The sequence below is a fragment of the Rhinoderma darwinii genome, chromosome 3 (genome assembly GCF_050947455.1).
Source record: "Rhinoderma darwinii isolate aRhiDar2 chromosome 3, aRhiDar2.hap1, whole genome shotgun sequence".
NCBI lineage: Eukaryota > Metazoa > Chordata > Amphibia > Anura > Rhinodermatidae > Rhinoderma > Rhinoderma darwinii.
The window spans coordinates 335,595,554-335,609,419 of record NC_134689.1 but is presented as its reverse complement, the minus strand read 5'-3'; the positions used below and the strand labels follow the sequence as shown (position 1 = coordinate 335,609,419).

General features: G+C 44.9%; 1 protein-coding gene across 3 annotated transcripts; it reads left to right on the top strand.

Moving 5' to 3' along the window:
• Nucleotides 1-1,261: 1,261 nt before the first annotated feature.
• On the top strand, nt 1,262-13,821 carry LOC142748189 (stereocilin-like). Of its 3 annotated transcripts, none has more exons than XM_075855306.1 (8): nt 1,262-1,440; nt 10,569-10,738; nt 10,821-10,976; nt 11,123-11,265; nt 11,351-11,499; nt 12,212-12,309; nt 12,428-12,575; nt 13,258-13,821. In XM_075855306.1, the coding sequence occupies exons 1-8, from the start codon at nt 1,290-1,292 to the stop codon at nt 13,386-13,388; spliced, it is 1,146 nt and encodes a 381-aa protein (XP_075711421.1). In that variant the 5' UTR covers nt 1,262-1,289; the 3' UTR covers nt 13,389-13,821. The 3 variants fall into 3 exon arrangements, with proteins under 3 accessions (XP_075711421.1, XP_075711422.1, XP_075711420.1); XM_075855307.1 differs by having other exon boundaries at nt 10,566-10,738; nt 12,251-12,309; XM_075855305.1 differs by having other exon boundaries at nt 10,566-10,738.
• The last annotated feature ends 45 nt before the right edge of the window (nt 13,822-13,866 follow it).

Sequence of the window (13,866 nt, the reverse complement as noted above, 5' to 3'; positions counted from 1 at the left end):
GCTTTTTTCTTTGTCACTTTGTGAGTATATGGAATAAAGTACCAAAAGATTTTATCCAATGTTGCAGTCTGCGCTATGTTTATCTGCTTTTAACCTGTCCAGAAGCACTTTATGTAAAGGCTGGGAGACCCGGCAGTAGAAACACCAAGTGTGTTCTGACCCTTCATCTACCAAATCTGACCTCCTTGATATTGGGGATGGTGAGAAACTTTTCCTGGAGACAGTGTGTTGAATTTTTATCCGGACTATACAGTGTGTAGCCTCATTGCATAATTTTTATATATGTATTTCTGAGTAGATTGCTGAACTTTATTCACTGCAATTGGGTGCTCCACTGAATACAGATTTGTGCAAACCATATGTCAATACTTACATGATAGTCTAAATCAGCGATCCCTAACCACCGGTCCGCGGACCAATACCAGGCCACGGACCATTTGGTACCAGGCCATGTTATGTGGTATACGCCCCGGTGGCCGCAGGGAATTTCGGGCGAAAAACCGCACCAAACTGTGGTGCAGTTTTTCGCCTGAAATATCCGCTGCAGAAATCTCCTGAGCATGACGTTTCATCCCAGGAGACTGCTGCAGCCTGTGATTGGCAGCAGTGGTGGTCACATGGGATAAAACGTCATCCCAGGAGGCCAGCCCTGTAACGTCATCCAGGCTTCCTGGGATGATGTTTCATCCCACGTGACTGCCACAGCAGTGTTCACATGGGAGGAAATGTCATCCCAGGAGGCCGGCCTGGAGGAAGAACACAGACTTCTGGGTTAGTATACGTTTTTTGTTTTTTTCTGAGTTGCTTTTTTGCGGCGATTCCGCCTCAATAAACGCAATAACTGCTATTCATTGTGGGTTTTACCTCCAATGGAATTCAATGGGGAAAACCCGCAACAAATAAGCAGCGTTTACGCAAATACAATTGACATGTTGTGGAATAAAACTCTGCACCGCATGTCAATACTATTTACGCACCGCGTGGATGACATTTATTCTATCTCATCCCCTTTGCTGCTACTGTATTATGCTGCGGATTTTCCGCAACGAATCCTGTTGTGGAAAGTACGCGGTATTTACGCAACGTGTGAACTGACCCTAACCCCCTCACTGCAACTACCCTGCCTCCGCCAAACATGTTGTTGTCCCCCCCGCTGGTCCGTGGAAAAATTTTCTTGCATGCAACTGGTCCTTGGTGAAAAAAAGTCGCGGACTGCTGGTCTATATGACTCATCTTTAATGTTCCCTTCTTTTTGCAAGGCTGCCATTTCTAGCCGTTGGTTATTCCAGATGCTATTTGAAGAACAAAAATGGAGGAAATCAGCCTTAGGTACAGCCTGCAGAAAAACTCAAACTGTTGAACAGCAAGCAGAGAACATGCAGAAACAACGTATAGTGTTTCAACGCTTGTTTTTGTCCCGCTCCATGCCAAGGAGTTCAGGTAAGAGTCAGTGGCGTTGAAAGATTGTAAGAAGTTCACCATTTACAGACATATGACATCACTAGTTATAAAGTGTCATTTTTTATTGTCCTATTATTTTATTATTGCAAGCAAGAACAATCCAGATTTTATTCATAAGTGGCCAAACTGGAGAAGATTAGATAGCCAGAGTAGCCAGATTCATTTTAAGGGTATTAAATATAATCGGTGAATCAGACAATAGTTTTCATGTGTGTTGGTACACTTGACTAATTCGGGAGGTCCGAACATGCCCGCTAATAAAAACATCTTTAGTATGACCAATCTTTCACAAGTCTGACCAGCATCTGACATTTATGGGTATACTAAGGCCTGTTTCTGGAGCCAGAAGATGCTAATATAAGCTGTCTTGACCTCTTCCAACTATATTCATGGAGATGTTTGTCAATGATCTAAACAATTTCTAGATAGTTTATTATCTCCATTGGCAGATCATGTATAAATTATTGAGCCAATAGATTATATTGTGTTATCAATGATATTTTAAGGATATCAATAAGATAAAATTAAGCCAAAATCAAGCCTAAAAATAAATGTATTTGTCTAGGGCCGCATGCAGGATTTCGCTAAGTGGAGGTTTGCAGGTATGGTGGGACTACAGATAGCTGCCACTCGAACAAGCATTCCTCACACCTTTTCCTTTAACATGCACGCTCTGCCAAACTAACTTTCATCTAATTTGAATGGGAAAATTTATACACAATATTGCCCATATAATGTATCGGTATTATCTGTGAGGTGGTCTTAAGGTAGAGTTTGTTATGTTATGGAATTGCGAGTTCAGCAATTCCCCAAAGGCTGCTGGAGACTGCCGGTAGAATGCGTGCAAATAAATCCGCAACCTCAAATCCATCACAACTCTGATTGACAGTGTCTAAGGCTACTCTAAGGTTTTCGCCAAAGCCGATCGCAAGGCAGGATGGTTTTTCTGCATAGAACCCAGGTTTTCTTAGCAGAATTCAGTGTTGGATAAGAGGTGCAATGTAGGCAAATATGAACAGGAACCAGACAGCCAGAGGGTAAACAGAAAGTTCAAAACAGTAAGCAAGTGGATATCAGGTAAAGCAGAGGTCAGAACCAGCCAGGAACAGATAATCAAAATCTGTAAAAAAAAGGGTTATCCAAATACTCGCTGAGGTCAAATTCCAAGAAGTCCAGAAGTCAGAGGTAAAAGGTGTAGGTAAGTAGCTTGATCAAAACACATGAAGACAGAAAAATCACAAGCAAAGAACAGGTGGGGGAAGCTAGGTATAAATACTAACGCTACACCTACACCCAGGGCCGCCATCAGGAATTTCAGGGCCCCCTACAGCTACATTTTCTGGGCCCCCCTACCGTGGCACCGCCTGTTAACGGTACTCCGTCCAGTACTATATCATGGTACCCAGGGCCGCCATCAGGGGGGGTATTAGGGGTACTGATGTGAGAGGCCCGGCCAAACCTAATTGAAAGGGGGGCCCGGCAAACTGCCGCGACTTGCCTTTGGTAGAAAAAAAACAGGCCCCTGCAATGGGGCCCGTTTTTTTCACCAAAAGAATGTCATGAGCTGCGGGCCCCCCTTTCAATTAGGTTTGGCCGGGCTTCTCACATCAGTACCCCTAATACCCCCCCTGATGGCGGCCCTGGGTAGCATGGGGGCCGTCAAACACCGCCGCCCGTGCGACCGATCACGCAAACTCCCGCGCATGCGCACCGGCGACCGCCTGGAAGCGCGCACCGAATTTTGAGGCAGATTTTGACCTGCCCACACTGTCTTGCCGCGTTTTTTGACTGCGGCGATTGAGGACAGCAGACAGAAAACGCAGCGAAAAATGCATTTTCTGCCTCGCATTGATTTCGATGGGAGGTCAGAGGCAGAACCGCGGCAAGAAAGGACGTGCTGCTTTTTCTTTTTTCCGCGACTGGCTCCCATTGATTTCAGATTAAATCAATGGGAGGCGGTTTTGGAAGTTGTTTGGTGCTGATTCTGACGCAGTGTCCGAGTCAATATCAAGGCCCAAAAACGTTGAACTGGGCCTTATTGTTAGGGCTTATTCAGACGAACGTGTAATACGTCCGTGAAACGTGTGTGATTTTCACGCGCCTCGCACGGACCTATGTTACTCTATGGGGCCGTGCAGACTGTCAGTGATTTTCACGCAGCGCGAGTCCGTGTGTCCGCTGCGTAAAACTCACGACATGTCCGATATTTGTGCATTGTTCGCGCATCACGCACCCATTGAAGTCAATGGGTGCGTGAAAATCACGCCCAGCACTTCCGCAGCCGTATAAACTATGAATGAAAACAGAAATGCACCACGTGCTACAAACATACAAACAGAGTGTCATAATGATGGCGGCTGCGCGAAAATCACGCAGCCGCGCATCATACGCTGCTGACACACGGAGCTGTTATGGACCTTTTGCAAGCGCAAAACGCCACGTTTTTGCGCGCGCAAAAAGCACACGCTCGTGTAAATCCGGCCTTAGGGTAGGAACACACTCGGCATGAACACTGAGGATTTTATGCAACACATTTTATTGTGGATAATCTGCAGCGTATCACAGTCGCAGCAGAGGGGGTCAGATATGAACAAATCTCATCCACACGCTGCAAAAATAATGGACCTGCCGTGTGACTTTTGGCTTTTTAAGCCGCAGCATGTCAATGTATTCTGTGGAATCGCCGCTCCTCTGTTGCAGAAATGCTGCGGTTCTGCCGCAAAAATCACAAATGAGAAAAAAAAAAAAAGCCACTTTTTTAAATTTATAAAAAAGTTTAGACTTGCCCCGGCCGTAGTTTAGGTGACGCGATCCTCTATTCTTAGCGTAGCCCCGCCTCCTGTCATGACGTTTCATCCCATGTGACTGCTGCAGCAGTCACATGGTCTACAGCGTCATCCCAGGAGGCGGGGCTACGTTCAGAAGAGAGAGATGCGTCACCTAAACTACGGCCGGGGTAAGTCTAAACTTTTTTTTCCCTGCAGGATTCCCGCAGCGGACACGCCTCACGAAACCTGGGCCACTATTTGGTGCGGTTTTGCTGGCGGAATTCCCTGCGGCTCCCGGGATAAGCTGTGTAGTTTTACTCAGCATATCCGCCTAGTGTGTCCCTTATGATGTCGCTCCTGGAGCTGCTGCCGGTCTCTAAATAGGCAGTTGGTCCAGTAGAATTTGGAATTATTTTTTTTTGTGAACCAGCTTAAAAAAATACAAAACTTTGGTGTTAGGGCCTGTTCACATCACTGTTCGCTTCCGTTCCGGGGTTCCATCTGAGGTTTCTGTCGGGTGAACCCCGCAACGTAAAGTAAAAGTGATAGCACAGCTTCCGTTTCCATCACCATTAGCGCAGTCGACTGCGCTATTAATTCCGTCCGAAAACCAGCCGGAATGGTGACGAACGGAAACCATTAGCGATGTTTCCGTCACCATTGAGATCAATAGTGACTGAAACGGAAGCTGTGCTGTCACTTTCACTTTCCGTTGCGGGGTTCACCCGACAGAAACCTCAGACGGAACCCCGGAGCGGTGGTTCGTCACCATTCCGGCTGGTTTTCGGACGGAATTAATAGCGCAGTCGACTGCGCTAATGGTGATGGAAACGGAAGCTGTGCTATCACTTTTACTTTCCGTTGCGGGGTTCACCCGACAGAAACCTCAGACGGAACCCGGGAGCGGAAGCGAACGGTGATGTGAACAGGCCCTAACACAAAAGTTTTGTATTTTTTTAAGCTGGTTCACAAAAAAAAATAATTCCAAATTCTACTGGACCAACTGCCTATTTAGAGAGCGGCAGCAGCTCCAGGAGCGACATCATAAGGGACACACTAGGCGGATATGCTGAGTAAAACTACACAGCTTATCCCGGGAGCCGCAGGGAATTCTGCCAGCAAAACCGCACCAAATAGTGGCGCAGGTTTGGTGAGGCGTGTCCGCTGCGGGAATCCTGCAGGGAAAAAAAAGTTTAGACTTGCCCCGGCCGTAGTCCTGGTGACGCGTCTCTCTCTTCTGAACGTAGCCCCGCCTCCTGGGATGACGCTGTAGACCATGTGACCGCTGCAGCAGTCACATGGGATGAAACGTCATGACAGGAGGCGGGGCTGCGCTAGGAATAGAGGATCGCGTCACCAGGACTACGGCCGGGGTAAGTCTAAACTTTATCAATTTAAAAAAGTACCTTTTTTTCTTCTCTTGTGTGATTTTTGCGGCAGAACCGCAGCATTTCCGCAACAAAGGAGCAGCGATCCCACAGAATACATTGACATGCGACTTAAAAAGCCAAAAAGTCACACTGCAGGTCCATTATTTTTGCAGCGTGTGGATGAGATTTGTTCATATCTCATCCACTCTGCTGCGACTGTGATACGCTACGGATTATCCACAATAAAATGTGTTGCATAAAATCCTCAGTGTTCATGCCTAGTGTGTTCCTACCCTAAGGCCGGATTTACACGAGCGTGTGCTTTTTGCACGCGCAAAAAACGTGGCGTTTTGCGCATGCAAAAGGTCCATAACAGCTCCGTGTGTCAGCAGCGTATGATGCGTGGCTGCGTGATTTTCGCGCAGCCGCCATTATTATGACACTCTGTTTGTATGTTTGTAGCACGTGGTGCTTTTCTAATTTCATTCATAGTTTATACGGCTGCGGAAGTGCTGGGCGTGATTTTCACACACCCATTGACTTCAATGGGTGCGTAATGCGAACAATGCACAAATATCGGACATGTCGTGAGTTTTACGCAGCGGACACACGCTGCGTGAAAATCACTGACAGTCCGCACGGCCCCATAGAGTAACATAGGTCCGTGCGAGGCACGTGAAAATCACGCACGTTGCACGGACGTATTACACGTTCGTCTGAATAAGCTCTAACAATAAGGCCCAGTTCACAGAGTTTTTGGGCCTTGATATTGACTCGGACACTGCGTCAGAATCAGCACCAAAAAACTTCCAAAACCGCCTCCCATTGATTTAATCTGAAATCAATGGGAGCCAGTCGCGGAAAAAAGAAAAAGCAGCACGTCCTTTCTTGCCGCGGTTCCGCCTCTGACCTCCCATCGAAATCAATGGGAGGCAGAAAATGCATTTTTCGCTGCGTTTTTTGTCTGCTGTCCTCAATCGCCGCGAGCAAAAAACGCAGCAAAAAAAGCGGCAAGATAGTGTGGGCAGGGCAAAATCTGCCTCAAAATTCTTTAAGGAATTTTGAGGCAGATTTTTTTTTGCCTGCAAAATACTGTCTGAACAGGGCCATACATAAACAACACTTTGAGATAATTTACTCACTGTCAGAAGAGCTGCTCCCACTCCAGTCCTCTTCCGGCGATGTCTTCCAGGGGAGGTCTTCGGTCCAGACGTCCAGTCCTTCACCTCCAGCCAGGCTCCAGGTAAGTTTTGTCCATGTGTGTCCGCGCTTCGTTTGCGGGTGCGCGCGCGGTCGATCGCGGGTGCGCGCGCGGGCGGTCTCCAGTGCGGGCGTTCGTGGATGCGCGCTCGCGAGTGCGCACGCGCGGCAGTTTCATTGTGCGCGCGATCGGGTGCGCGCGCGGGCGGACGGTTTGACGGCCCCCCATGACGAGGGGAGGGGGCCCGCAGCAGCAGCAGCAGCTCACGACATTCTTTTGGTGAAAAAAACGGGCCCCATTGCAGGGGCCCGTTTTTTCCTACCAAAAGAATGTCGAGGCAGTTGCCGGGCCCCCCTTTCAATTAGTTTTGGCCGGGCCCCTCACACCACTACCCCTAATACCCCCCTGATGGCGGCCCTGCCTACACCTGATAGGCAGAAGGACAGAGAAAAGAGATAGGCTCAAAGTAAAACCAGAACTGCCCAGAAGCTAGAACAGTAGTCATGGTGATCTTAAGGGAACAGGCGTTTCCTAACACAGTTGTTAACGCCTTAAAGAGGATCTATCGCTAGTTTGGTAATGCCCAATTTCCTAAATAATCTAATAGGCGCTGTCACACTGATAATGCTAGTGAAAATTGTATCCCAAAACGTTTATTATCTTAAAAGTTCTGAGCTTATTTCTAAATATGCCAATGAGGCTGTACTAGCCAAAGGGGCATTAGCGCTGCTCTTTGTCTGTTTGTGATGTCTGTATGATGCTGTCCAATCAGTGTCATAAAGTTTCTCCCCATCCCTACACAGCGTGATCTCAGCTTCAATTGTGAAATCACTCTGTGTTTACACTTCTGGCCGCAGCTCCTTTAACTACTTAATGACCGCCGGTGGTCATTAATGGGCTTTATTCTACAGCGCCGCCATTCCACGGCGCTGCATTAGAATAAAGTAAACCGAGCAGGGAGCTGTCAAATCTCCCTGCTCTCAGCTGCCAGTGGTAGCTGAGGGCTGGGGGCGTCCCTGCTCGACCGGGTGAGATCGATATTAATATCGATCTCACCCGTTTAACCCTTCAGATGCGGTGCTCAATAGCGTGCACCGCATCTGAGTGGTTTTGCAGAGAGGGAGGGAGCTCCCTCTCATCCCACTGACACCCGGCGATAAAATCGCTGAGTGTCTGTGTCTCCGATGGCAGCCGGGGGCCTAATAAAGGCCCCCTGGTCTGCCTGTAGTAAATGCCTGCTAGGTCATGCCGGAGGCATGACCTAGCAGATGCCTGTCCGTTTTAAAAGGAACAAGCAGTAATACACTGCAATACAAAAGTATTGCAGTGTATTATAATAGCGATCGTAGGATCGCATAGTGAAGTCCCCTAGTGGGACTAGTATAAAAGTAAAAAAAAGTTGAATAAAGTTAATTTAAAAAAATGTGAAAAAGAAAAACCCACTTTTTCCCCTTACAAAATGCTTTACTATTAAAAAAACCCACAATAAAGCAAAAAAGTTACACATATAAGGTATCGCCACGTCCATAACAACCCCGAATATAAAGTTGTTACATTATTTAACCCGCACTGTGAACGCCGTAAAAAATAAAATAAAAATCTATGGAAGAATTGCTGTTTTCTGTTAATCCTGACATAAAAAATGTGATAAAAAGTGATCAAAAAGTCGCATCTACTCTCAAATGGTACCAATAAAAACGACAAGTCGTCCCAGAAAAAACAAGACCTTATACAGCTATGTTGACGCAAAAATTAAAAAGTTATAGCTCTTCAAATGTGACAATGGAAAAAATGGCTTGGCCATTAGGGCCCAGAATGCAAGCAGGGGGAAGGGGTTAACACATCGCCTCAGCGCTCATCCAGGGAACATCGGCCTGAAGTATTAACACAGCGTGATCTCGCGATTGAAGCTGAGATCAAGGTGTATAAGGAAGGGGATAAACTGTATGACACTGATTGGACAGCGTCATACACACAACACAAACACCGCCACAGTGAGAGCAATGTTACCACCCCTTTGGCTAGTATAGCCTAATTTGCATATTTAGAAATAAGCTCAGAACTTTTAAAATAATAAATGTTTTGGGACATAATTTTCACTGGAATTATCAGTGTGACAGAACCTTCTAGATTAGTTACAAGATTGGGCATTACTAAACTAGTGACAGATCCTTGTAATAATGCGGCCTACTTTAGATTTTATTGGTTTTTCATCACTACATTCTGAAAGCCACAACTTTTTTATTTTTCTGTTGACATAGCCTTATGAGGACATGTTTTTTGCAGGACAAGTTGTATTTTTGAGCTTGGAGATAAAACCTGTAAACATGGATAAGAGAGCTATCTCTGGGGAAATCTGTATAGACATTCAACATAAAGCGTTATAGAAGGAAGTCACCTCACGCCACAGTGAAGCTATGGCAGCGTACTCACACCAGATATGCATCATTGCACCTGGAGCTGAACCACATCTCCAACATAGGTGGGAAAACTTAGGGTACATTTGCTGTAATTTGGCGGGGGTTCTATACCATTGAGATCCATTTTTGTAATTGAGTTCCTGAAGTCTACAATAGACTGAGAGCTTATGAGTGAAAAGAAAGGATTCACTCCATTGTTTCAATGAGAAACTACGTCCCAGTTCCCGTTCCCATGCCTGAATAAAACCGGGAGCAGAGTCCTCCGGATCACCCAATAACAGCATACCATAAACTAGGGAGATCGAATGTGAGGGTGCAACAGAGGAAAGGCATAACTAAAGTCTAAAACCTGGGCAGTGAGTTTAGGCATAGGTATCAGAGAGTTCACATAACTCGGGAGTTGATGGTATTGTTACCAATTCCCAGTAGATGTACCAGAATTCCCTACGATGTCTGACAGAGGTCGCACTACATCCCTTATAACTCTTATTGGGTTGCTCATTAGCTAGAGAAACGAAGAGCTACATTCTGTAGCTGCAAATTGCGGGTTACCCACAAGTGGAGTTGGCGGACCCGGGGAGGAGACAAGGCGCAATAGTATTGCAAATCGTTTCCATATATCCAGCAGTGTGGACAAAAATTGAGAAAGACTTGGACTCTTTTCATCAGTGTCCAACGGCAGCCAGCTAGAACATCTTGAAGGAGTCATGGTGGAAGAGGTCCAATATGCAAGTAGAGATAACGGCTTTATGATTCATGGTTTAATGAAGAAAATAATTTTTTGTGTTTATTTCTTTTTTTTATGTTGAGAAAAATATATTAGACTTTTTCAGTTCGTTTTTATGAGACTAGACTGTGCGAGCATTTGACCGCTCATATAATACATTGCAATACTTCTGTATTGCAGTGTATTATGCCTGTCAGCATAAAGGTCAGTTCACACAGCGGATCTTGCATGGCGGGTCCCGCCGCTCAATCCGCGCAGAAATATTCCTTCTCCCACTGGGAGGTTCGGGCGGAATCCACCCTGAAGATCGGGCAGGACGCTTCTTTTTCGAGCTAGCTGCAAAAATCAGCTAGTGGGAAAAAGAAGCGTCCAACTCCCATTGATTTGAATGGCCAGTGGAATTTTGCTGTGTGAACAGGGCCTAATGCGAACAGGCATTCTATTAGGTCGTGCCTCTGATAGGTATAGTAAAATTGCAGAGCTTAGGGCCACTGTTAGACCCTGGCTGCCATTGCAACTCATCGGCACCCTGCGATAGCGTCAACTTAGGCTAAAATCTATTCCTACAATTGTATTCTACAAAGGATTAATCGTTTATCTCTTTTCCTCTTCGATTAGCAGTACTTGCACCTGAGTGTGGCATTGTTCGTGGTAGCATTGTTTCGGCATGGGGTGTAGATGTCCTTATGAGAATGACTTCTGGCAATTTTATGGACTGTCTTGAAGAAATAGGTCTAGATCCTGATATCCCAAATAGTGAGCTGATTCCTTTGTTGGACAGAGTACTCAAGGTAGGAAATTATGTGTTTTTACCGACATCAACTTAGATAACCAGAAGAAGCAACAAGTACACTGGCTATATTTTATTTTCAGATTGCTGGACCTGTCTCTGTTCTTCCTAACAACGTCCTTATACGGCTGGGTCGATTGGCGACTAAGCTTATGGTGCAGCAACTCAAAGCTGTTTCATTGGGAGACTTACAAGTTATGGAGGCTTTTGGAAGACAGCAAGAATGGACTATAAGTCAGGTAAAGAAATGTATAGAAAAAGGATAAGGGTAGAAATACATTGCCCAATTTTGAGTACAATCCTGCAACATGCCTGAATATTCAATAAGCTCAGGAATATTCAGACTTCATTATCCTAAGATTTATTTCTGTATTAATCTCCACAGTTAAATACGTTAGTCAATGGATTCATGCAGTCTCATAATGTCACAGCAAAGGATCTTAATACATTGTACTTGGTGACTCTTGGATATGTAATTTGTGGTCTACCTGAGAAAGACATGGAACAGATGAAGCCGCTGGAATTTTGGTACATTTTGTACTTCCTTAGTAATGTAATCTAGAAGTTGATACCTGTGGTCACTTCTGTTTTGTCTCATTCCACTTGTCTTTAGCTCAGCAGTGATGTATATAGGCCACCTTGCACTCAGCTGCACTGAGCAACAATTAGAGGCGCTTGCACGGCTCTGCAATGGTAATGACATCTTTGGACCAGTCAGTGGATGGACAGAAGACATTTTTCTCGAGATTGGATCAGTCGCTGGTGAGACACATTTCCAGGTGCACTTGCACTTTTTTGTAACCTTACAAGACTTATTGCAGTACCAAGAGAGATGATTAATCTTGGGGTTATTCTGTTTGGAAAAAAGATGACTAAGGGGCTATTTAAAGGGGTTTTACCAGTCCCTAAAAATCCTCAGGTAAGGCCATCAATAGCTGATCGTTCAGGGTCCGACTTCTGGGACCCCTGCCGATCAGCTGTTTTGAAGGAGGTGCCGCACCCTTAAAGGGGTTTTCCAGTCCCTAAAAATTGATGGCCTATCCTCCAGATAGGCCATCAATAGCTGATCGGTCAAGGTTCAACTCCAATCAGCTGTTTTGAAGGGGGTGCACCACTCGTCATTTCTACTTGCTCACTGTGAATCGTCGACACAGATGTAGCGGCAATTCACATTATTGCAGCCTTCTCCCATTCACTCCAGTGGGAGAAGAAGGCTGCAATACCTGTGAATCGCTGCTTCATGTGTGTCGACGATTCACAGTGATGAAGTAGAAATGACTAATGTTGCACCCCCTTCAAAACAGCTGATTGGAGTTGAACCACGACCAATCAGCTATTGATGGCCTATCTGGAGGATAGGCCATCAATTTTTAGGGACTGGAAAACCCCTGTAAGGGTGGTTTTGCCTTCCTCAGGAACATGATGGATTTGTGTATTTTTTCAACTTAACGGCCTGCTACCATGTTTATTATAGCTGGACTGCAAGATATTGAACTTTCTTCCCTGGTCCTAGAGCAGATTCAAGGTCTTACACCTCTTGCGATATCTCTGATCCATCCTAAGAAATTTGCAGTAAGTATAATTAAATCCTTGCTAGATTATATTGAATATGATGATGTGCAAATTACTTTACAGCATTTGGAACAAATAAACAATGCAAGCCCTCAGACTAACCACTTCATTCTTCCAGGTATCGTTCTCTTCACAGCAATTGCAACTGTTCTCTTGGTCTCAGGCCAAAGCTGTTACAGAACAACAAAGGAACCTATTGGATATTGAGCAGATGAGAGCTCTTACATTGGCTCTCATTGAAGACAGTGGAAACCAGACATACCGAGGTATTAAACCAGGTGGAATTAGTAACTAATAATAATAAAGTGAGGCCTCTATAAATGTTGCTCCTGCAGACGTTGTGTAATCTGTGTTAGTCTTCAGGATTCTCAGTGACATGATCATGTTTTCTGTCGTAGTAACTGCTCCTCTTCATGTTGTTATTCTTTTCCTCTTCTCCTTTCAGTGTTTTCATGTCTTTCCAGAAGATGAAAAATGAGATTAAGGGTTAATGCTCATAGTGATATTACAGATCCATAATCTGCATATTTCAAAATGGCACTCATTGGATTCTATAGGCCGATACCATATTGTTTTTCCTCTCGGATTCCCTATGAATCTTGCCATGCTCCATCAGGTGCCATATCACAGAGGCACCATAAGGTGGCAGACAGAGGACCTATGGCTGCCAAACAAACTCTGGGCGTACGGCTCTATGGTTTGCATGAGCCCTAAGCTTCAATTTGGTCATTGTGCATGATGTAGTAGACACTTTATTTGGTCAACGACTTACTTCTTTGTGGATAGTATTCTCAAAGTTCTTCAACAACACCAACAAACTTCAATGGCATGAATACATTTCTATATTGACCAGCTTTATTAAGAAACTAAAATATCAAAGCATGGACAATTCTGATATATATCATGTCACAGTTTCATGCCCCTTACAATGTCCTTTTATCTTTTCAGCAGGGAAATCACATGCCGATCACTGTTCATACCACACTTTACTCCATCTCAGCACCCTGCTTCCAGTTCTATATGTATTGTACATTGTGCAACCTACTGTTGTACTCAGTCTTGTAAATCGAAAACAATAAAATGCATGGTGTGCTCCTCCGGTACAATGATCGGTCCTCTGTTATGTGTGACATGAAGATTCTGCAAACCACATACAGGTCATATCATCAGTAGAGACTAATAGGCTGTTTAGGAAATAACCCAAAACGGGATAAACCCTTCAGAAGGGGTTGTCTACTGCTGTACCTCGTCGACCCCATACTATGCCACATCTTGAGCCCGCCAGAGGAATTTCTGTTGGGCCCCTTAAGTAATGCTGGAATAGATGTCACATACTTTTATTTCTTTCCGGAATAAACTCTGGGCTCAATGAAGAGGCAGCATTTGCAACAAAGTTAAACATTTTTCTTTCATCTCCTGCCATAAAAATCTACCTATTTGACATCAGTGCATCTATTTATGTTTTAATTTATGTTTTGTAGAACTGTATGCAAGGGAATGTCTCATTTTATGTTGATATATCTTAATCATTGTATAATAAACAGTTATGCAACTTTT